General features: G+C 39.5%; 1 protein-coding gene across 1 annotated transcript; it reads left to right on the top strand.

Annotated features, from left to right (window-relative positions):
* The first annotated feature begins 1,518 nt into the window (after window positions 1–1,518).
* Window positions 1,519–3,287, top strand: LOC7490758 (transcription factor bHLH52). The gene is made up of 3 exons (XM_024596237.1): window positions 1,519–1,651; window positions 2,051–2,752; window positions 2,845–3,287. The coding sequence occupies exons 1-3, from the start codon at window positions 1,649–1,651 to the stop codon at window positions 3,049–3,051; spliced, it is 912 nt and encodes a 303-aa protein (XP_024452005.1). The 5' UTR covers window positions 1,519–1,648; the 3' UTR covers window positions 3,052–3,287.
* The last annotated feature ends 22,095 nt before the right edge of the window (window positions 3,288–25,382 follow it).

Here is a 25,382-nt window from a genome sequence, read left to right as displayed (position 1 = left end):
TTTTTCCGATTTGATTCCCTATGGGAGTTTTTAGTTGATTTGAAAATAACATAGATTACTTTAGATTTCTTGTTTTTGGTCTTTTGTTGAATTTATCTTTTTTAAAATAATTTTTATTTTTGAATTAAATTAAATTAATTGATTAAGTATGAGCATAAAATGTTCACTTCATGGTATTTTATTTTGTTCGCTTTCTATATAGTTGTTCTAACAACAAGTGTGACCTCTTTCAATTACTTAATTAAATCTTAGATTTTTCTTTCTTTTTTAAAATGTTGATGTTGCATGAACTTTTTTTTTTAAGTTGAAAAAAATTAATATGAATTCCTGCGTAATGCGTACCATTTAACTAATATTAACTAAATGCTAAAATTGAAATTAGAAAATTAAAACTGGTATTATAAAAACCAATACAATTTTACTAACATAAAACCGGACTTGGATCGAGTTTCTGTATTTATAAACACTAAACCAATGGATGCTTGTGAATTTTGATAATTTTCTCCTGGTAAGTAACATCCACTTTCACACCTTCAATAAGACATTAATATACCCTCAATTTGCAATTTTTTTTACTATTTTGCTAATTATATTTAAATTAATATTTATTCATATTATCCAATTTAGGTTTAACATGAAAAATGTTCATAAAAAAAAGAAAAAAAAATTATCAACCACTACTAAAAAAAAAAACTCATTCAACAATTAAAAAAATTATTATGGCGACACGAAAACAAAGAATTAAAAATAACTTGACAATTTTTTCATCAAAATCAAGAGAAAAACACCTAATATTAACATTAATCAATCTTAGCAATAAAAAATGGAAAATAATTTGTTAAAACAAAGCAAAATTAAAGCAAGAGTAACTGCAAGGTTAATTAATTATGAAGCAGTAATATAGTAGCCGCCATGCAACGTAACGGTTTATAGAGAATTAATGGGAAATCCTAGCTGCCAAATAAACAAGAAAAAACCACCTGAAGTATAGTTTTGAGCGGGTAATACGTGAGATTCGTCCCTATATTCTTGTTAATATTTTAATATTGTCCTTGTACCAAATTATTTCTTAATTTAACCCCTACACACCATCCTCTGTCAATAATATAGTCTCTGATCATGACCCCGTTAGAAATTCAGTCCACATTTCCGAATAAGTTCTTGTCAATGGTCGACCCAGTCGCAAATCGACATCTTTTAGTGTTAATAATTACGGGTTGCATTTCTTGATATTTATACTCTACTCGTTGTTCATAAGGTAAAGGCTAACCCAATTGCGAAGCGACGTGGTTTGGTGTTACTGATGGAGAATGGTGTATAGGGATGATATTTCTTAATAATTGAGCGCAAGGATGATATTGACAAAGAGACAAGAATACAGGGACAAATCTAATGTATTTCCCAAATTAAGGCTCCCCAATTATTAGGAGTTGGTTACTCTATCTTTAAGCCCATAATCCCCTCATTAATCTCCTACAAAAACTCTAACTCCCCACTTCCCCACCTCTCCCCCTCTCTGTCACATAACCATAATATTTAGCGAAGTCTTTTCTCTTTCAAGCTGTTAGTCTGTGTTAAGTGGGATTAGTTTGATAAGGTTGGTTAGTGAGTGACTTCAGGTCTTCTTGAATTCAAAGGGACAATATCTATGGTATCTCTCTTTCTTTACCTCTCAATGTCTTATGGATTTCTTTTCATAGTATCTTGCATTTGTCTTGTCTCATGATTGTATAATATTCACTTTGGTCCTTTTAGTTGTCCTTCTTGCCTAACTCTTCAGCTTCTGTTCTTCTGTTTTCTTGCTCAAAATGGGACATGAACTCGAGACCTCCGAAGCAGAGGGGGGCATAGATCGATGTGCTAGTCGAGCTATAGGCTCATTGGCCTATTTGTCTTCATCTCCGAGCTATTTGTTGGATTGTTGTTTTATTGCTTGCAATAGCTAGCAGTACTTGAACTTAATGTTTGTGTTGATTGATGAAGTTAATGACAATTAGTACATATAATGATCAAATTTTGATGGAAGTTTCTGATCTTTTTTCTTTTCTAGATTCTATCCTCCATGGCTCTGAGCTTCTGTTCAAACCTGGGATCATCACTTCAGCATCACAGCCTTCCAGAGTTAACCGCCTATCCACAAGGCAGCGTAGAGATAGGAAATCATGAGCTCTTTGGTTGTAATGACAACCTGATGTTGTCAGATTCTTTCATCAACCCTTTGTATGACGTTGAGGATCAGCTATTTTACTCAGATAGCTACACCAATCTCCTCCCATTCTTCTCTTCTCCTTCAGATAACACAAGCTCTCTCTCCCCCGAAACCTCTCCTCTTGAAGATTTCGAGTCCTACGCATGCCCGAAACGCCAAAAACTCTACACAGACCATTTCAACACAAAATTTGCAACAAGTTTCTTTGAAGGATATGTGCCGAATCCCAATCCAGGACCCCCAGAATTCTTGCCAGAAATCCCAGTTCTAGATCCTAAGTTTCAGGTTCCAACAAACTTCAATGTTGGGAGGACTGAGAGTCTGATGGATTCAAAGAAACCAAGCACAGGAGTCAGCTTGTCTGCGCAGAGCATCGCTGCGCGTGAGAGGAGAAGGAAGATTACTGAGAAGACACAGCAGCTTGGAAAGCTGATTCCTGGTGGAAATAAGATGAATACTGCTGAAATGTTCCAAGCTGCTTCCAAGTATGTCAAGTTCTTGCAGGCTCAAATTGGAATTCTTGAACTCACGGGGACTACTCAGGTAATTAAAACTTTCGTGTTCCTCATAAATTTTTGGTGGCTAAAATGTTCTGTCTTTTCATAACCTATGTGTTCATTCAACAAATGTTACAGGAAAACAGAGAGGCAATGCATACTCAAGAACTTCAAACTCTTGTAACGTCTCCAACAATTCAAGAGAAGTTGTACTTAGAGCAAAAGTGCTTGGTTCCAAGAGATTTTGTTCAAACCATTGCCAATGATTGTGAGATCCAAGCAAAACCTTTGAATATCGTAGAGGAGATCGATCAAGAGTTTCTGGGGGAGCAATTTCTTGGATAGTTAGTAGCAGAAATATGTTTATGTCCAAGTAGAGTCTGTTGTTGTTTACCTTGTTTTTTTAAAAAATATGGCCTAATTATCCTCAATTTACTTGCTAATTAACAACTTTCCTTCTTGTAATGTTAGCAATAGGAGCTGATTGTCCATCTTCATTTTAGTTTTAGGTGGTCCTAATTTCTTGTAAATTTCTTGCTTTCAAGAAAATAATTAATTGATTTCCTTCTTTTATTTTATGAGTTTTCCTTTTGATTGCAAGATGTTGATAAAATATTGAGGTTAACGATAGATCACAATTATAAATAAACAAGTTGTGTGTATATGATAAATGTGTAGAAAAAAAAATGGAAATCCCAGCTAGGAAGCAATGAAGTTATTCAAGGAAATGAAGTTTCTTTATGTACAACCTAATCAGACTAATTTGAGTCATTATTTTAAAACTTAGAACAGCCTCACTCAGTTGACTTGGGATAAAATCTAATTGAGATCTAAATTAATTCGAATTAAAAAAAAAAACTTGGTTGATTTTATTGTATCCAACTTTGTAAATTTTTTTTTAATTGATTTTTTTTTAATTTCATCTTTCAATATTAAATTGATTGGAAATTGAGTTTCATATTTTTTTTATTTGCTTTCTATAGAGTTATCTCGATCTTATAACATAGGTTACGAGTTTAGCAGGTTAATATTTGTTGATCTGGGTAAGTTTTTTTTTTTCTCTTTTAATTTAATATCTTTATTTTCTTTTCAATTGTGTCTTTCAACATTGAGTTGATTAAAAATTGACTTTTATAATTTATTTTGATTTGTTTACTATAAGGTCATAACTTGGATCGTATCAATAATTTAAAAAAATATCCAATAACCATTACATTTTCAGTTTATGATTAAAAAAATCTTATTAGAAAATATATTAAAAAATAAAAACACTTGGATAATTATTTTTTATATTAAAAAAATTGATCCAACTCCTAGGATAACACAAAGCAATATTCTAATTACAACTAATTAAATTATATAGAGAAATCAGATTTAATAAACTCTATATATGTAAATAATGTCAATATCATACAAAACATTCGATAATGACTCAGATTCGAAAGGAATGTTATGCTACAAATATCCTCCTCAAGTCTTGTTTTTTTGGTAAGCGGACTGTTTCTCTTGGAAGCTTGGATTTCAAGATAGAAGAGTGGACAACAGGTTCTGAGGTCTTCAGGATTCAACAGGTTTTGGAACCTGACACCCATTTTGGAGTTTTCATATCTTTTTTAATATGGTATTTTTTTGCCATTAATAAGTGTTTTATTCAGCTAAATTGTCCATGGAATTACTTGTAATAAGAAAAACTAAATTGTCTACAAAATATCCATCTATGCAATGAACACCCGTTTCTAAGTTAAAGTTCTATTTCACGGTTTAAGCAGGGCAATCTAGTTGACTAGCTTAATTCCGGTTTAGTTTAAAATAATTTTATTTTAATTTTTTTTAAATATTAAAATACATTTTTTAAAAATATAAAAATTAAAAATTAAATTAAGTTTTATCTAAGTTTTGACCTGATCGCTTGAGTTTAACCAAGTCAATTCCCATTAAGTTTAATATAATACCTGACTTAGACTAGGTTCTATTCCAATAGATTATTGGGTTGATTCGTCCTGGTTCGATGGATTTAATAACACTGCAATTATATACATAATTACTATTACATCTTTAAAAAATGGATTAATTAACAAATATTTGTATATATAAACTGAAAAATAAAAGCTACTCCTAGTTCATATCATGAAAGTATGTAGCTGCAATTATAGAAAGCCCTGCCCATAAAACAGAGAAAATGATAGTAAAAACAAAGAAAAGATATAAGGCCATGTTTGTTTCCCGGAAAATAGTTTCTGGAAAATCACTTTCCAAACTTTCTCGTGTTTGTTTGCTATTAGAAAAGTTGGTCAACAGAAAACACTTTCCGATCAACGAAAAACATTTTTCAGTCAAAGAAAAATTTAGCTTGGTTTTCAGGAAAGTGTTTTTCTTTTTGGCTGTCTTTGTTTTCCGGAAAGTGGTTTCTGGGAAATCACTTTCCAAACTTTCCTATGTTTGTTTGCCGTTAAGAAAGTTGGTCAACTGAAAACACTTTCCAGTCAAAGGAAAATTTGGTTTGGTTTTCAGGAAAGTGTTTTCCTGAAAAATTTGGGTGGAAAACATTCCCGAAGTTGTGGAAAATTTAGAAATGTCATTATTTGCTTATTATATCAAATTTGATCCTTAAACTTTTGATTGATATATATATTTTGTTTTGAATATTTATTTTTCAATTTCATCTCTTAAAATTTAATTTTTATATTAACTTTGGTCCTTATTTTTATAATTGCTATTTGCTTTTTCCTTATTATTTTTTTATTGAAATTTTTTATCTATCAAATTTGGTTCTCATTCTTTTGATTGTTACTTATTTTATTTGAAATAATTTATGAAATGTTGATTATTATTATTTTAATTTCTTCATCTTTCATCTTTTTTAATTTTTTAGATTTGATCTCTATTATTTTGATTATTATTTATTTTATTTGAGATAATTTATGAAATTATATTTTTTTTCAATTTCATTCTCATTCAACTATTTAATTTGTAAGATTTGTTCTTTATTATTTTAATAAACTTAAAAAAAATAAAATATTAATAAGTTATTTTCCAGCTCATTTTCCATAACATAACCAAACACTGGAAACTGTTTTCCAACTTATTTTCCATTACACTACCAAACATCAGAAAGTAATTCACTTTCCCGGAATTCACTTTCCAAAAGAAAACTACTTTCCAGCAAACAAACAGGGCCTAAGAGGGATAACCATTTCCGAACCAAGAAAGATGCTTAAATTACAGTTTCGTAGACAGCAGGGCTATCCTAATCCTAGAATGTTGTCTCAATTTTTTGCAAGGAAATCACCTGTTGCTATCAACCTGAATGAAGAAGCTATCCACAAAGTTGCCTATCATTTCTTCATTGGGAACCCAAAAATCAATTGATGATAAAGTCCCGAATGCCTTCAGTCTTTCTCTGTGTAAACTTATCACCTCCCCAAGCACTCTTCACCACCCTACATTGCCTCTACATAGCAAGGTTAGGCAGGAGTCAAATAGCCATGAAGAACCTCTTCTTCTCCATGCTTTTCCTACTTTCTTTCCTCTTCTGCCTGTTAAATAATATTTATGTAGTCTTATTTAGTAAGGGTAGAATAGTACTTTCAGTTTAACCTATATATACTTTATTTGTATTTAGGTTAAGACTAAGCACTCATAATATACAGATCATTCAGAATTCTAACCTCCTTTTTATGTTTCATCTTAATTATTTTAACATGGTATCAGAGCTGGTTTTATGGAACGAGGCTTAATCCCGAACACAACTCCGCGGATCCAACTTCTGCAAAAAAATTTATTTCATCTTTCCTTCAGCTTCTGCAATTTGATATTTGTATTCAGTTTCTGCAATTATTTTGGTATTTTGTCTTCCCTTCAGTTTCTACAATTCGGTATTTGCATTCAGTTTCTGCAATTATTTCGGTATTTCATCAAGAAGATATTTGTTTAGTTTCTGCAATCTCTGTTTAGTTTCTACTATTTGGTATTTTGTTTTCCGCTGCTTTTGCATTCTGGTTCTCTGTGACTGTTGATTATGGCTACTAAAAAAGATGATTCGCTTCAGTCTGTGAGTGTGAGGTTAGATGGGAAGAACTATTCGTATTGGAGTTATGTAATGAGAAATTTCCTTAAGGGTAAGAAGATGTGGGGGTATGTTAGTGGAACTTATATGATACCTAAGAATATTGAGGAGGGGGATGTTGTTTTTGTTGTAACCCATTTTTGGGTCCCCACAAAATATATATAAAAATATATAGCCAAAGGAGGTTAGGAAAATAACAGGAGGCAGAAGCGCTCAGAAAATGGTTGGAAAATTGGTCAAGGAGGGTAAAAATACAAAGATTGAATTTTTGACAGTATATTCTTGAAGGAGGAGAGCCCTGTTGAGAAGGGAAATTTGAAATTTGAGGAGAAAAGCCCAAATTTGGATGTTTATGGACTTAATTGGATTTTTAAATGAATTTATAGGAGATTTGATTGTAAGAAAAATTGATTTTTAAGTCAATTTGGGCTTTAATTAGAAGAAATTTAAGTTCTGGGGCCAAAATATATTTTTTAGGAATTTATTAGTTCAAATCAGGGGCTTAATTGCATAATTATTGAAGTTTAAGGGCCAATTAGGGACTTAATTGAAGAAATCTGAAACCAAGGACCAAATTGGAAAAGGCGCGCAAGTATAGGGGCTGCAATTAACAAAATCCGGGGGCCAAATTGAAGAAATTGAAAGTTTAATGGCCAATTAGGGATGAAATTGCATAAATCCGAGACCAAGGACCATATTGCAAAAGGCGCGAAACTTTGGGGCCGAAGGTGAAGTTATGTCGGGACTAAATTGCATCAAATCAGAAGTTTTAGGGTCAATTAGGGAATAATATTGAACGAAATTGAAAGTCGGAGGACTAAATTGAAAATTGGCAAAGAAATCCCTATTTTTATCAAAACGGCACCGTTTTGCACTTAAAAAAAAAAAAAAAGAGAAGAGGCAGGAACCAGGCGACGCGTCGCCCGGTACTGTTCACTGTCTTCCCCGCCGAGCTGCCCGAGTGGCCGACTTCCAGGCGTGTTTGCTGCCTCGTTTGGCCCCCAAATCCGACAAAGCATGCACCGACATGTCCACCTGGAACCCATTTATCCTGGGGAGTGGTCCGGTCGGGTCAAAAAGGTTTGGAACAGCTCCGTTTTGTGGCCCAAATCGTGCACCTCGGGCAGTCTGCAAATTTGGCAGTTCGAGGTGCACACTTTGAACCAACGGTTTGAATTACTCAAGGCGAATCAAGGGCTGGGATGTTTTTCCAATTGAAGACGAGATTACCCTCTGTCCGGCCCTATAAATAGGATCAATTTTCATGCTCAAACGGTTGGCAAAGGAGAGCTCAAAATTGGCACAAAAATAAGCTTTTTCCTACCCGGTTTTCCTGCAAACAGCCTTCCCTCTCTTTTTTTTCTCTCCACCGTAGTCCAGCCCCCCACAGACCCACACACCCGAACAGCCCTCACACACCTCTCCCCTCCCCTTGATTTTCTTCTTCCCCTCAGCAGCCAGCAAAAAGGGACAACCCCCTCTCTTGCAAAGCCAAACCGGGGCAGCCCCCTTCCTTTCCTCTCATTCTCTTCCAGCAGTCCCAAAGAAACACTGTCCCCTCTCCCTCCCATCAACACAACGCCAGCAACAGATCTTCACCTCAGCTTCTCCTTCACCGCAGCTTCAACAGCCCCAGCAACGCCTCCCGCGGCCTCCTCAGCAGTGACAGCCTCCACAGGAGCAAGCCTCCGCCTTCCAGCTTCTTCACCGGCCAACAGCAGTCCTCCTTCCTCCAGTGACACCCAGCAGCAACCGGAGTAGCAGCTCCTTCCTCAGTCACACCAACAGCTCCAGCCGAGAGCTTTCCTTCTCCTCTGCAGGAATCGACCCCTTCTTCTTCCAGCCGGGACCAGTGCACGCCAGTGAAACCACCAGCCTCCACCGCAGCACCGCCGACATACCAGCAACGCACCGCCGCCTCCACGCCAGGTGCTCTTCTCCCCCCTCTTTGCACATTGTTTGGGTTCTTCTCCTGCATGCAGAACGAGCAGCGTTCTGCATGCAGGAAGGGGGGAAAATAATTCCCCCCGTTTGTTTTTAATTATGCTGGGCCAGATTGGTTCTGGCCCAGCAATGTGGTTTTCTCCTGTGGGCCGGACTGATCCTAGCCCAGCCCTACTGGCTGGGCTGGTTCCGGCCCATGATAAAATAGATTTTGTTTGGGCCGAGATCGACCCAATACCCCTTGGCCCGAGATCGGCCCAGCCCAGCCCAATTATGTATTATATACTATGTATATTGTATTGTGTTTTGTATTATTTATATCTAGATATATACATAGAAAAATTAATTAATTTCTTCGAAAATTATTCCAAAAAATATGTGATTTTCTGCAAGTTTATTACTGTATTTTGATCAATATCGGTTTGTATTTTTATACTGTAAAGATACAAATCCGGTATTCAAATACCCGGTTTTCGTCAAGACACAAAAAAAAAAAAAAAATATTTTAAAAAATGTTTTGTTTTCATGCATACGGCCTAGTCTCTCCAATATATATATATAAATATTATAACATCATATTTTTCACACAACAAAGAAAATTTCAAAACAATATATGTATTAGCATGCATTTTGGCTTTAATAACCAGTTTATTCAAGCCATGAGAACTAGGCCAATATTTCAAAAATTCTAAAAAAATCTTTTTGTCTTCTTTTAGTATTTGGGATTACGAATTTATACGTAAAACGTATTCCTGATATTAAAAATATGGTTTTTTTTTTTTTTTTTACATAGACATTAGAACGGTTAGGTTTTACCCGATAAGATAAGGACCTCCTTATTGAGGAGGACTTTTCTTGAACCATAGACGGACCAACAAAGGAAACACAACGAGACCTTGAATTTTATCAGACAACTAAACAATGCAGCTTACCTTAGGTAGGGCGTATTTGGGGTGCTAATACCTTCCCTTTACGCAACCAGTCCCCGTACCCAATCTCTGAGACCAGTTAGGGTTCCTAGTGACCAAAATACTAGGTGGCGACTCCCATTCCATTTTCCTACCAACAAAAGACAATATTTTCTTGTCTCTCCACATTTGCCAGATAGATACCATACACACTTCCTAGATTTAAAAAGTGGAAAACTCGCCGCGACGCCGCGCACCCGCGACAGAATGGCGACTCCGCTGGGGACCTTGTGGACTAAGCTTTGTTTTTGTCTGAATTGTTTTTGTTTTTGTGTGTTTTTAATATACCTTTCCTTTTGTTATCTGCTTATATGTTTTAAATATTTTTTACACATATTGTTCATGCATTTGTATAGAACTGTCTCATGCATCTTATAGAACTGTCACATGCATCACATACTTTGATTTTGAGAAGCACACACAAGCTTTAAGTTAGGTGGGGGATTAGCGATTTGCCCTATGACTATCGGTCAGGGTTCAGATGCGTGAAACACCCAACTCATATCTGAGTGCCTGCTTGGTAATGGTGGGTATACTTACCTTAACCGTTCCTTGCGACGCCCCCATACTGTCTTTACGAAGAACGTCACTGGGCAGATATGAGACCCTTTTAAAGACCAGATAGAAAACCTACCCATTCTCACCTAATAATTAGAACTTGTCCTTAGGATATCTATCTTATGTTCATTTGCATCATGATTAATAATGTTAAATTCATCAATCCAGGTTTTGAACCAAATCATGACTAAGTACCTATCTTTCCAAGAGTTTGGGCAAGAATCTGAGTTGACTCAAGTAGCTGAAGGAAAATGCCCAAGAATCGATGCTAGTAGGTTGCCTTGCATTACTAAGATAAATCACATGGTAAATGACTTGGGGAAGTTAGTGTCTATTATGGAATACATTGATGAGACTATTTTTGAAAGGCGATATGGGAGAATTGCACAACTAATGAGGTTACCCGTACAAGCAGCAGCAATCAAAGCCCTACTGAATTTTTGGGATCCTAGTTATCGGAGTTTTACCTTTGGGAACATTGATATGACACCGACTTTGGAGGAATATGAAAGGATTCTAGATTTTCCAAACAACAGCCACAGGATCTATTTAAGGCAAAGATTTGAAGACACAGCTTCGGAGGTAGTCAGTTTATTAGGCTTGGGAAAGATCAGTCAATGTAGAGTCGCCGAGGGGGGTTTCAAATGGAAGGTCATAGAAGCCCGAATGAAGAAAAATGCTGAAGAAGGCAAGTTAGGAGAGGAACGATACAGGTTGGTGGCCTTCGCCATTTTTGGGCTAGTATTGTTCCCTTCCGAAATCGGAGTCATCAGTTTGGAAGCAGCAAGTGTCTTCATAGAATACGAGCGTGACCAGATCAATCCTTCATCAGCTATTTTGGGAGAAACCATGTTATCACTCAATCACTGCAGAATGCATGGAAAAGGAGCCATGAGATGTTGCACCCCTATGTTGTATTTATGGATTATCAGTCATATCGAAACACCAAGGGACATTTTTAATAACTTTTGGTGGTTTGACCTACGACCGTTAAAGGTTACCATGGATGAGACTTGGAAGAATTGGGATGAGAAAGCATGGATAGATAAATATGCAGCATTGCCAAGGAGCAACTTCAAATGGAAAGCACCATGGATGAACAATGCCATCTGCACAATGAGCTGTGGAAATAAGATATGGGTTCCCTTGATTGGTATAACCGGGTACATCAGTTACGCGCCCGCCCTAGTAACAAGACAGTTGGGTGGAATGCAGTACGCGCCAAGAACTCTGGGTTTAGCTGATTTCATTGGTTTATTCAAGCACCAACCCTTCCTCGAAGAAATGAAGCTTATCCGACAAGATTGGGAAAGACCCCTGATGGTAAAAAGGGAAGAAGGGAGCACATTTGAAACATCATTCAGCCAGAATTATGCAGTTTGGAGGAATGAAGAGCTTTCTGAAGAAAGGGGTTTCTCCATACCAAAACATCCAGAATCCGTAATAGAGCAACCAAAAAGGAAAAGGACTGATATTGAGGAAGAGCTGAGAAAGCAGCTAGAACAATGTAGAATTGATCTCAGCAAGAGCAAAGGGCAGCTGCGACTGTTAGAAAATCAATTAGAGGAAGAAAACACGATGAGGGTTTACTTGAACCAGCAGTTGGAAAAACAGGATAAACAATTGACATCTTTAAAGGAATGGCAGAAAAGGGCCGAGGTAGCTGAAGAAATAGCAAAAGCGGTCCAGGCTGAGTTAAGGAATCGAATAACTGAGTATGATGAGCTGTCTAACAAAAACGGGCTCACACAAAAAGAGTTGGCTAAGGTTAAGAGATCTACCAAAGGCAAGATGAGTGCCGATAAAGAGATGGTGGATTCCTTGAAAAAAGGAAGGAGCATTCTTTTAAAGAAAGTAGAAGTTGAAAAAGAGAAAAATCGATTAGCCCATCTCGACATAGAAGAGGAAAGAAGGATCAGAGCTCAATATATGATGCAACTGGAGGAAGAGAGAAGTTCAAGAAAGGCTGCAGAGTCTGATATGAGAGATTACCAGAAAAGAGCCGAGTCTTCAAAAGGAAGGATGATGGCTTTACAATCGGAGATCGAGATACGAGAAGAAAAGTTAAAAGAGATAAGAAGCCATTACTTCGAGATGGAAGAGGAGCTCGGTAAGGCTAAGCAAGAGCGTCAAGAATGTCAAGACTACATGAACAACTTTACAGTCCAAATTAACTCCAAAATAGCCGAACTGGATCTCGAAAAGGAAGAACTACAGAGGGTAAGGGATAAGTTGGCCCGGTCGGAGGATATGGTTCGAGTATTGGAAAGAAGTAATGAAGCCCTAGGAGCCAGCAACGAAGTGATAATTGCAGATAACACTGTGTTCCATGATAAGATAAGGCATATAACGAAGCAGGTCGAGCAAGTAGCCCGTTATGCGGAAAGGTTGCAACGACAAGCTACCCAAGTTGGAAATGATGCTTCAAAGTATCGGGAATACATGGCAGCCATCACATGTTTTATTGGGGACTTAGCTAATAGGGGAAACGCCTTTTAAAGGGTAACAATGTATAACGCCCTGTTTTGTAATCATTGTATGAATGACTTCTATTTATAAGAAGGCCATGACCTATCTTTCTTTCTAAAAATGTGTTGGTAAGCTACAATGATAAGAACTTGGCAAACCCTCCTTTACAGTAATCGGGTCAACTCAGAAATCTTGCCTAAAGGATTACGAAAGTCATGAATCAACTTTAAAATATACATTTGCACGAGCATCATATTTTCATCACGCATTTGTTTTTAATTTATCATATGCATGCCAGATCGTGAAACATAGGTCCCACATCCAAAGTCCACAACACCCGGTCTAGAGCGAGAATGGAGAACGAAGAGAGAGCTCATTTAGAGTCACATTATCAGACCGAGTTGGAGTCCGTAAAAAATGAAGTTTCTCGGTTAACTGACTTACTTGAGCAGCTTCTAAGAGCTAAGAATGGGGAGGGAACATCAGCACAACAGCCTGAAGGAGCGCCAGCAGCTCACATCCCTCAGGTATCCCAAAACCAGGGGGCAAACTCGGCCAATGAACAACATTTTGTGCCTATCACCCCTATCCAGCCAACTCACGCTCCAATCACTGTGGACTTAACAGCGGAGGGAGTCCCGGATAATAGGTCTCCCAGTGTGATGGACCAAGACAAGCTATTTGCTCTGGAAGAAAGGTTAAGGGCAGTTGAGGGTAATGATTGGTTTGACCCCATACGAGCAGCCGAAGTATGTTTGGTACCAAACATCGTGGTACCAAAAGATTTTCGAATACCAGAGTTCATTAAGTATACCGGTTTGGAATGCCCAAACACTCACCTTCGATCCTACTGCAACAAGATGGCGGAAGTAATCCGTGATGATAAATTGCTAATCTATTTCTTTCAAGATAGCCTAGCAGGATCCGCTTTAAGCTGGTACATGAGGTTAGACAGCATCAGGATCAAGAGCTGGAGAGACTTGGTGGAGGCTTTCCTCAAACAGTACAAGTTTAACATGGAAATCGCTCCTGATCGAACAAATCTAATGGCAATGGAGAAAAGGAGCCAGGAGTCAGTAAGGGCTTATGCGCAAAGATGGAGGGATGAAGCAATGCATGTCCAACCCCCTTTGATAGAAACGGAGATGGTGAGCTTGTTTGCCAATACCTTCAAGGCACCTTATTATGAGCACCTAATGGGTAGTTCCTCTCAACATTTCTATGATGCGGTACGCAAAGCCGAAAGAATAGAACAAGGGATTAAAGCTGGGCGAATAGCAATGCCAGTGGAAAAGAAGGGTTTTATTGGCAGAAAGAGAGAGGGCGATGTTAACAATCTGGAAGGTGGGTATAAGGGCAAGAGAGTAGATTTCCATAATCCTCAAGTACCTACCTCTCAATTCTCACGCATAAACTTTAACCAACCTTTTTCCCCTAATCGAACAAATAACCAATCGAACTACCAAAATCACTACCAAAGACCTCATACAAAATACACTTCAGAACAACTGCCACCCTTACCCATGCCTTTGAAGGACATGTACGCCAAACTTTTGAGCATTGGACAAATAGCTCCTATCCCTACACTACCACTACAACCACCATTCCCAATTTGGTACAAGCCCGAGTTGGCTTGCGAGTACCATGGGGGTAATCTCGGGCATGGGATTGAAACCTGTTACGCCTTCAAGAAGAGGTTGTTAGAGCTTATTAAGATGGGATGGGTATCCTTTGAGGACAAGCCCAATGTTAATTCAAACCCATTGCCTAAGCATGCCCCAAATAGTAGTGGAATAGGCATGATCGAAGTGGGAAATCAATGTAAGGTGTTGAAGGTGTCCATGAAGAGGTTGTACGACATGTTGGTACAATCAAGATTTCTAAAGACAAAGGTGAAGAGCCATTTGGAGGGATATGATTACTGTGAATACCATGGAAGAGATGGACATCATATTGAGGATTGCATCGAGTTTTGCGAAAAGATTGCAAAAATGCTAAAAATAGGGGAGTTGAGGATTGAACCCATAAAGAGCAGCGGTGAGGTGAGTATGATGGAAGGACAAGATGAAATGACAGGAGTATGCAGGGTCCAGCAAACAGCTTATGGGCCCCCAAGGCTAATCTTGGTTAAACCGTCCTACACAAAAGGGAATCACAATGCCATGCCATATAATTATGGTTATGCCACTAACGTTCGAGCTCCTCTTCCTTCGTTCCAGCCTGAGATAAGTGGTTTGACCAGGAGTGGTCGTTGCTTTACGCCCGAGGAGTTGAGGAAGGCAAAGGGCAAAGAAGTGGTAGATCTGGACAAAGCACTAGAAGTTAATAAGCCAGTAACGGAAGATGAGTCGAATGAATTCTTGAAGTTGATCAAGCATAGCGAATATTGCATAGTGGATCAACTAAAGAAGACTCCAGCTAGGATCTCCCTTATGTCCTTGATACTCAGCTCTGAGCCGCATCGAAACGCCTTGCAAAAGGTATTGAATGAGGCATATGTGCCCCAAGACATTGAACATAAAACCATGGAGCATCTAGTGGGAAGGATCCATGCAACTAATTACCTGTACTTCACGGCTGATGAGCTTGATGCTGAAGGTACCGGACATAACAAGCCCTTATACATTACGGTTAGGTGCAAGGACTGCCTCATAGGAAAAGTACTCATTGATAATGGCTCGGCCCTTAACGTGTTGCCAAAGCACATGCTAGAAGAAATGCCGATCGATGAATCCCATATTAAGCCAAGTACTATGATGGCCAGAGCGTATGATGGATCGCCTAGGCCAATAATTGGGACTTTAGAAGTGGAGCTATACGTGGGACCACAAATGTTCCTAGTAACACTTCAGGTTATGGATATCCACCCTTCCTATAGTATGTTGTTAGGAAGACCTTGGATTCATGCAGCGGGGGCAGTAGCTTCGTCATTGCACCAATGCTTGAAGTATATCATGAATGGGATGTTGGTAACTGTCAAGGCCGAGGAGACAATATCCATGACAAAGAATGTAGCTGTGCCTTTTATCGAAGCGGGTGATTGCAAAGGTAACAATATCCATGCCTTTGAGATTGTGAACACCGACTGGGTGCCAGAGAACACAGTGCTAAGAAGGCCCAGGATCTCAGAAGCAGCAAGGATGGCAAGTCTATGCTTCTTGAACAGCGAGATCCCATTTCAGTATAACCTTATTATCGGGATACCAGAAGGGGTTAATCTGGAAAAGATGAAAAGTGCTGCTCAAAGATTTGGGCTAGGGTACCAACCTAACCAAGAGGATTATCGGTGGGCTGCTGGTTGGAGAAGGGCAAGAAGGATGGCTAGAATCAAAGGAAGAGAGCTAGAGGAAGAAAAACTAGAAATCCCTCCCCTTAGCGTGTCATTCCCAAAAGCTGCATACATAATGCAACATGATAAAGAGGCCGAAAGCCTTGATCAAGAACTGTCAAACATGAGCATAAATACCTTGGGGGAAAACAAGATGGAAGGAGATGACATGAAGACAGTAGCAAGAAAGGGAGATGAAGCACTCCCACAACTGACGATCTACACCATAGAAGAAGTATCCGCCAAGACCTTTGTGCGCAAGTTAGCTCAAGACGAGAAGTTTCAGAACTGGGTGACCCAAGAAGCTCCAGTGGTTTTCAAAATGTAAACCAATTTTGTTTGTCTTAACATGCTTTTGTCATTGCTTATGTTTGCTTTTATTTCCTCTAGTTGACAATCAAGGCTCATGATGTCAGCTAGATTTTATGCTTTTCATGAAGCCCACCTTTTCTTTAAATAAATTGTGAGATCATGCACTTTTCACAAATTGCTTTCTTTTTATGCATTTACACCAAACACTTCCCGCTTTCAGGAATCCTGAAAGCGGATCTCCCACAACATCACATACATTTAGCATCAAGAATAAATGGCCAAACTTGAACGAGCATGTGATAGCTATGGAAGAAGAAGAGTGGGATGAAAGCAATATCAGTGAATTCACCAGGCTAGTAGAACAACAGGAACAGACTTGGAAGCCTATCGCCGAGGAACTCGAAACCATCAATGTGGGCAGTGATCAGCTTAAGAAAGAGTTGAAAATAGGTACCCTAATTACTTCTGAACAAAGGATAAAATTGATCACCCTATTACAAGAATATTCAGATGTCTTTGCTTGGTCCTATGAAGATATGCCTGGTTTGGATACAAATATTGTGGTACATAAGATACCGTTGGAAGAAGGTTGTAAGCCAGTCAAGCAGAAGCTGATGAGGGCCCACCCGGATGTTTGGATCAAGGTCAAGGCAGAACTCGAGAAGCAATGGGATGCTGGTTTTCTAGAAGTAGTTAGATATCCACAATGGGTGTCTAACATTGTTGTGGTGCCTAAGAAGGAGGGGAAGATTAGAGTGTGCGTGGATTTTCGGAATTTGAATAAGGCTAGTCCCAAGGATGATTTTCCGCTACCACACATAGATGTTTTGGTGGACAACGCTGCCCGGAGTTCCACATATTCCTTTATGGATGGTTTTTCAGGATACAACCAGATAAAAATGGCTCCGGAGGATAAGGCGAAAACAACTTTTGTCACACCTTGGGGGACGTTCTGCTACAAGGTCATGCCATTTGGATTGAAGAATGCCGAAGCAACCTATCAAAGAGCAATGGTGACTTTGTTCCACGACATGATGCACAAGGAAATTGAGGTGTATGTAGACGACATGATTGCCAAGTCTAAAAGGGGAGAGGATCATGTTGAAGTTTTGAGGAAGTTGTTTGAGAGATTGAGGAAGTATGAATTAAGGCTCAATCCTGCAAAATGTTCATTCGGAGTTAAATCGGGTAAGCTGTTAGGATTTGTGGTAAGTGATAGAGGTATAGAGGTGGATCCAGATAAAGTAAGGGCCATCCAAGCTATGTCATCCCCTAAGACGGAGAAAGAAGTAAGAGGATTCTTGGGAAGGTTAAACTACATTGCTCGGTTCATAGCTCAGTTAACAACGACGTGTGAACCTATATTCCGACTACTAAGGAAAAAGAATCCTGGAACCTGGAATGAGGAGTGTGAGGAGGCATTCAATAAAATCAAGCATTATTTACAAAATCCACCTTTACTGGTTCCTCCGGTAGCAGGAAAACCTCTAGTATTATATCTAACAGTAACTGAAGCAGCCATGGGATGTGTATTGGGTCAGCATGATGAAACCGGAAGGAAGGAAAGAGCTATTTATTACTTAAGTAAGAAATTCACTGAATGTGAGTCTAGATACACGGAAATAGAAAGGCTTTGTTGTGCGTTGATGTGGGCGGCAAAGAGGTTGCGACATTATATGTTATACTATACCACTTGGTTGATTTCAAAGGTGGATCCTCTGAGGTACATTTGTAACAAGCCCTTTCTCTCAAGTCGAATTGCAAGGTGGCAAGTTCTATTAGCAGAATATGACATAGTATACATGACAAGGAAAGCCGTAAAAGGAAGTGCAATCGCGGACCATCTGGCCGATAATGCTAGAAAGGCATTACGGGAGGTCCATGAGGGGATTTGCTCAACCCATGCTAGCGGGCGTATGATAGCAAGGAAAATCCAGAGGGCTGGTTATTTTTGGATGACACTAGAGAAAGACTGTATCGACTATGTCAAGAAATGTCATAAATGTCAAGTTTACAGTGACAAGGTCAATATGCCACCAGCTCCTCTATTTAATCTAATATCCCCTTGGCCATTTGCAATGTGGGGAATTGACGTGATCGGGTCTGTTAACCCAAAAGCTAGCAATGGTCATAGATTCATCCTCGTAGCTATTGACTATTTCACAAAATGGGTAGAAGCTAGTTCATATGCCCACGTAACACAGAACGTAGTGAAGAGGTTTATAGAGAAGGACTTGATTTGTCGATATGGTCCTCCTGAAAAGATAGTGACAGATAATGCACAGAATTTCAATGGCAAAATGATAGCGGAGCTGTGTACTAAATGGAAAATCAAGCATTCGAATTCTTCACCATACCGACCAAAGATGAATGGCGCAGTAGAAGCCGCCAATAAGAACATCAAGAAGATTATTCAGAAAATGGTAGTCACATATAGAGATTGGCATGAGATGTTGTCATTCGCACTTCACGCATACCGCACTGCAGTCAGGACCTCGACAGGGACTACCCCATATTCTTTGGTATACGGTATGGAGGCAGTGATGCCGTTGGAAGTGGAAATCCCATCGTTAAGAGTATTAATGGATTCCGAACTAGAAGAGGCTGAGTGGGCCAAAGTGAGATATGAGCAACTGAACTTGATCAGCGAAAAGAGGATAGCTGCAATATGTCATCACCAACTTTACCAGAAACGAATGGCCAAGGCATATGATAAGAAGGTTAGACCGCGGTTGTTTCAAGAAGGGGATCTAGTATTGAAGAAAATATTGTCGTTACCTGGAGACGATCAAAGCAAATGGGCACCGAATTACGAGGGTCCTTACGTAGTAAAGAAGGCATTCTCAGGAGGAGCGCTGAAGTTGGCTAGAATGGATGGAGAAGACCTAGCTCGACCTGTGAATTCTGACTCTGTAAAAAGATATTATGCTTGATGTAGGCTCCTAAATCAATAAAGCAAAGTTTGGCCATTGACTTCTTTCTCTTTTGCATTGATCTCACAACAATCATTTTTTTTTTTTTAGGGTTTAGGGTTTAGGGTTTAGGGTTTAGGGTTTAGGGTTTAGGGTTTAATCCCAACAGTGTGTCTTGTTATCGCACCTAAAAAGTTTAGCATTGGCTGAATGAATTTCTTTTTTATACAAAAGCCCAGTTTAAAATCACATCCCTACACTGGGGGCAATAAGAGATGTTTTCATGAAAAGTTTTACGAAAGCCTATAGATTTGAAAACCAAGCTAAAAGCATTTGACAAAAGCATGACAAAGAGGCAATGATAAGTCATACATTTTGGGAAAAGGACTACTTGAAGAAAGTCAGAGACTTCTTCTTCAAGGATATGATAGGAGGCAACACGAGAGATGAATCCAAAGCAAGCTTATGTTAAGAGGGAGTCTCATGAACTAGAAGAAGAGGATGGGGCCTATGTTTCAAAACCAGGTACGAATGCATGCATGGCATCTAATCATGAATCATTGCACATATGTTTTTTTGGATCGTTACAGGAGGAGACCTTGATGCATTCCAACAAGATTGGAGACGAAGAAAGAATCATAGAGGATGATAGCAAAGAATCACGGTTTTGAACCATAGTGAATTCTGGAACAACGAGAAGAACAAGAAAAAGAGAGAATGAAAAGTTTTGAACCCTGCCATCAGGAAGAACGACATCAATATCAGCTTTGGTAATAAGGAATCACCAGATAGGATTCCAAGTTGTTTGAGATCGCCAGAAGGGATCTCGTATTTTGATATTGGTCAAAGGAGGTCGCCAGACGGGACCTCGTATTTCAGCTTTTAATAAAAGGAATCGCCAGATGGGATTCCAAGTTGACGGAGATCGCCAAAAGGGGTCTCGTATTTCGCTATGTGGAGGTCGCCAGATGGGACCTCATATTTCATGTTTGTTAAAAGGAATCGCCAGATGGGATTCCAAGTTGATTAAAAGAGATCGCCAGAAGGGATCTCGTGTCTCGCTATTTAGAGGTCGTCAGATGGGACCTCGTATTACCTGTTGAACAAAAGGAATCGCCAGATGGGATTCCAAGTTGAATAAAGGAGATCGCCAGAAGGGATCTCGTGTTTCGCTATTTGGAGGTCGCCAGATGGGACCTCGTATTACCTGTTGAATAAAAGGAATCGCCAAATGAGATTCCAAGTTGATTAAAAGAGATCGCCAGAAGGGATCTCGGGTTTCGCTATTTAGAGGTCGCCAGATGGGACCTTATGTTTCATGTTTGTTAAAAGGAATCGCCAGATGGGATTCCAACTTAAGGGAGATCGCCAGAAGGGATCTCGTATTTCGCTATGTGGAGGTCGCCAGATGGGACCTCATATTTCATTTGAATAAAAGGAATCGCCAGATGGGATTCCAAGTTGATTAAAGGAGATCGCCAGAAGGGATCTCGTGTTTAGCTATTAGGAGGTCGCCAGATGGGACCTCATATTTCATGTTGGTTGAAAGGAATCGCCAGATGGGATTTCAAGTTGAGGAGGATTGCTGTAAAAGACAAGTTTCAGATCAATCAAGCTTCAACCAGATCAGTTTCGGGAGTTCCGTTTTGGGTTTATCTTTATAAAACTTACTGCGCAAAACCTCTGCTCCGTAAGCATTATAAAGAGGGGGCATCTGTTGTAACCCATTTTTGGGTCCCCACAAAATATATATAAAAATATATAGCCAAAGGAGGTTAGGAAAATAACAGGAGGCAGAAGCGCTCAGAAAATGGTTGGAAAATTGGTCAAGGAGGGTAAAAATACAAAGATTGGATTTTTGACAGTATATTCTTGAAGGAGGAGAGCCCTGTTGAGAAGGGAAATTTGAAATTTGAGGAGAAAAACCCAAATTTGGATGTTTATGGACTTAATTGGATTTTTAAATGAATTTATAGGAGATTTGATTGTAAGAAAAATTGATTTTTAAGTCAATTTGGGCTTTAATTAGAAGAAATTTAAGTTCTGGGGCCAAAATATATTTTTTAGGAATTTATTAGTTCAAATCAGGGGCTTAATTGCATAATTATTGAAGTTTAAGGGCCAATTAGGGACTTAATTGAAGAAATCTGAAACCAAGGACCAAATTGGAAAAGGCGCGCAAGTATAGGGGCTGCAATTAACAAAATCCGGGGGCCAAATTGAAGAAATTGAAAGTTTAATGGCCAATTAGGGATGAAATTGCATAAATCCGAGACCAAGGACCATATTGCAAAAGGCGCGAAACTTTGGGGCCGAAGGTGAAGTTATGTCGGGACTAAATTGCATCAAATCAGAAGTTTTAGGGTCAATTAGGGAATAATATTGAACGAAATTGAAAGTCGGAGGACTAAATTGAAAATTGGCAAAGAAATCCCTATTTTTATCAAAACGGCACCGTTTTGCACTTAAAAAAAAAAAAAAAGAGAAGAGGCAGGAACCAGGCGACGCGTCGCCCGGTACTGTTCACTGTCTTCCCCGCCGAGCTGCCCGAGTGGCCGACTTCCAGGCGTGTTTGCTGCCTCGTTTGGCCCCCAAATCCGACAAAGCATGCACCGACATGTCCACCTGGAACCCATTTATCCTGGGGAGTGGTCCGGTCGGGTCAAAAAGGTTTGGAACAGCTCCGTTTTGTGGCCCAAATCGTGCACCTCGGGCAGTCTGCAAATTTGGCAGTTCGAGGTGCACACTTTGAACCAACGGTTTGAATTACTCAAGGCGAATCAAGGGCTGGGATGTTTTTCCAATTGAAGACGAGATTACCCTCTGTCCGGCCCTATAAATAGGATCAATTTTCATGCTCAAACGGTTGGCAAAGGAGAGCTCAAAATTGGCACAAAAATAAGCTTTTTCCTACCCGGTTTTCCTGCAAACAGCCTTCCCTCTCTTTTTTTTCTCTCTACCGTAGTCCAGCCCCCCACAGACCCACACACCCGAACAGCCCTCACACACCTCTCCCCTCCCCTTGATTTTCTTCTTCCCCTCAGCAGCCAGCAAAAAGGGACAACCCCCTCTCTTGCAAAGCCAAACCGGGGCAGCCCCCTTCCTTTCCTCTCATTCTCTTCCAGCAGTCCCAAAGAAACACTGTCCCCTCTCCCTCCCATCAACACAACGCCAGCAACAGATCTTCACCTCAGCTTCTCCTTCACCGCAGCTTCAACAGCCCCAGCAACGCCTCCCGCGGCCTCCTCAGCAGTGACAGCCTCCACAGGAGCAAGCCTCCGCCTTCCAGCTTCTTCACCGGCCAACAGCAGTCCTCCTTCCTCCAGCGACACCCAGCAGCAACCGGAGTAGCAGCTCCTTCCTCAGTCACACCAACAGCTCCAGCCGAGAGCTTTCCTTCTCCTCTGCAGGAATCGACCCCTTCTTCTTCCAGCCGGGACCAGTGCACGCCAGTGAAACCACCAGCCTCCACCGCAGCACCGCCGACATACCAGCAACGCACCGCCGCCTCCACGCCAGGTGCTCTTCTCCCCCCTCTTTTGCACATTGTTTGGGTTCTTCTCCTGCATGCAGAACGAGCAGCGTTCTGCATGCAGGAAGGGGGGAAAATAATTCCCCCCGTTTGTTTTTAATTATGCTGGGCCAGATTGGTTCTGGCCCAGCAATGTGGTTTTCTCCTGTGGGCCGGACTGATCCTAGCCCAGCCCTACTGGCTGGGCTGGTTCCGGCCCATGATAAAATAGATTTTGTTTGGGCCGAGATCGACCCAATACCCCTTGGCCCGAGATCGGCCCAGCCCAGCCCAATTATGTATTATATACTATGTATATTGTATTGTGTTTTGTATTATTTATATCTAGATATATACATAGAAAAATTAATTAATTTCTTCGAAAATTATTCCAAAAAATATGTGATTTTCTGCAAGTTTATTACTGTATTTTGATCAATATCGGTTTGTATTTTTATACTGTAAAGATACAAATCCGGTATTCAAATACCCGGTTTTCGTCAAGACACAAAAAAAAAATAAATAAAATATTTTAAAAAATGTTTTGTTTTCATGCATACGGCCTAGTCTCTCCAATATATATATATAAATATTATAACATCATATTTTTCACACAACAAAGAAAATTTCAAAACAATATATGTATTAGCATGCATTTTGGCTTTAATAACCAGTTTATTCAAGCCATGAGAACTAGGCCAATATTTCAAAAATTCTAAAAAAATCTTTTTGTCTTCTTTTAGTATTTGGGATTACGAATTTATACGTAAAACGTATTCCTGATATTAAAAATATGGTTTTTTTTTTTTTTTTACATAGACATTAGAACGGTTAGGTTTTACCCGATAAGATAAGGACCTCCTTATTGAGGAGGACTTTTCTTGAACCATAGACGGACCAACAAAGGAAACACAACGAGACCTTGAATTTTATCAGACAACTAAACAATGCAGCTTACCTTAGGTAGGGCGTATTTGGGGTGCTAATACCTTCCCTTTACGCAACCAGTCCCCGTACCCAATCTCTGAGACCAGTTAGGGTTCCTAGTGACCAAAATACTAGGTGGCGACTCCCATTCCATTTTCCTACCAACAAAAGACAATATTTTCTTGTCTCTCCACATTTGCCAGATAGATACCATACACACTTCCTAGATTTAAAAATTGGAAAACTCGCCGCGACGCCGCGCACCCGCGAAAGTTTTGATAGATACATGGGAAGCAAATAATGCAAAGATCATTACTTGGATCAACAATTCTGTTGAGCATTCGATAGATACGCAGTTGGCGAAGTATGAGACAGCAAAAGAGGTTTGGGATCATCTGCAAAGGTTATTCACACAATCAAAATTTGCAAAACAGTATCAATTAGAGAATGACATACGAGCTCTTCATTAGAAGAATATGAGTATTCAAGAGTTTTATTCTGTTATGACAGATCTTTGGGATCAATTGGCTCTTACAGAATCGGCAGAATTAAAGGCATGTGGTGCCTATATTGAGCGTAGAGAGCAGCAACGATTGGTACAGTTTTTAACAGCACTTCACAGTGATTTCGAAGGACTTAGAGGTTCAATTCTACATCGTTCTCCACTGTCTTCTGTTGACTCTGTTGTCAATGAGTTATTGGCTGAAGAAATACATCTTTAGTCTTATTCTGAAAAGGGAATCCTTTCTACTTCAAATCCTTCGGTACTAGCAGTACATTCTAAGTCATTCTCTAATCATCAGAACAAGTCCTACATAAAGGTTGGCTTCGATGAGTGCAGTTTCTATAAGCAGAAAGGTCATTGGAAGGCTTAGTGTCCTAAGTTGAGACATCAGAATCAAGCTTGGAAGTCTGGCAGTCAGTCACAATCTAATGCTCATAGACCACCTCAGAGTTATAAACCACCACACCACAATAATGCAGCAGTAGCTTCCCCAGGCTCTATTACCGATCCTAATATTTTGGCTGAGCAATTTCAGAAGTTTCTCTCCTTGCAGTCACAAGCAATGTTCGCTTCTTCTTCCATAGGTCAGTTGCATCATAGTTCCTCAGGTATGTCACACTCTGAATGAGTCTTGGATTCTGGTGCTTCCCATTATATGTCTCCAGATTCTTCATCTTTTACCTCTGTGTCCTCTTTGTCCTCCATTCCTGTTATGACTGCTGATGGCACTCCTATGCCCTTAACAGGTGTTGGATCTGTTGTCACACCTCACTTGTCTCTCCCTAATGTTTATCTTATTCCAAAACTCAAATTGAATCTTGCGTCTGTTGGTCAAATACGTGATTCTGGTGATTATTTAGTCATGTTTTCTGGTTCTTTTTGTTGTGTACAGGATCTGCAGTCTCAGAAGCTGATTGGGATAGGCCGTAGGAAGAATGGACTATATATTTTGAGATGAGTTAAAAGTGTCAGTTGCTGCTACTGCCGCTGCTACTACTACTGTTGATTTGTCTTCCTTTCGTTTGAGTCTTTCATCTTCTAGTTTTTATTTATGGCATTCCCGTCTAGGTCATATTTCGTCTTCTCGTTTGAGATTTTTGGCATCCATAGGAGCTTTAGGAAATTTGAAAACTTGTGACATTTCTGATTGTAGTGGATGTAAACTGGCAAAATTTT

Source organism: Populus trichocarpa, chromosome 1 (assembly GCF_000002775.5).
Source record: "Populus trichocarpa isolate Nisqually-1 chromosome 1, P.trichocarpa_v4.1, whole genome shotgun sequence".
Lineage (NCBI taxonomy): Eukaryota > Viridiplantae > Streptophyta > Magnoliopsida > Malpighiales > Salicaceae > Populus > Populus trichocarpa.
Note: the sequence above shows the minus strand (reverse complement) of the source record. Positions and strands in the feature narration are given on the sequence as shown.

Bases quoted from the DNA above. Each gene is read 5' to 3' on its own strand.
- LOC7490758 (XM_024596237.1), top strand. The intron at 2,753-2,844 runs GTAATTAAAACT...CAAATGTTACAG, and splicing joins AACTCACGGGGACTACTCAG to GAAAACAGAGAGGCAATGCA.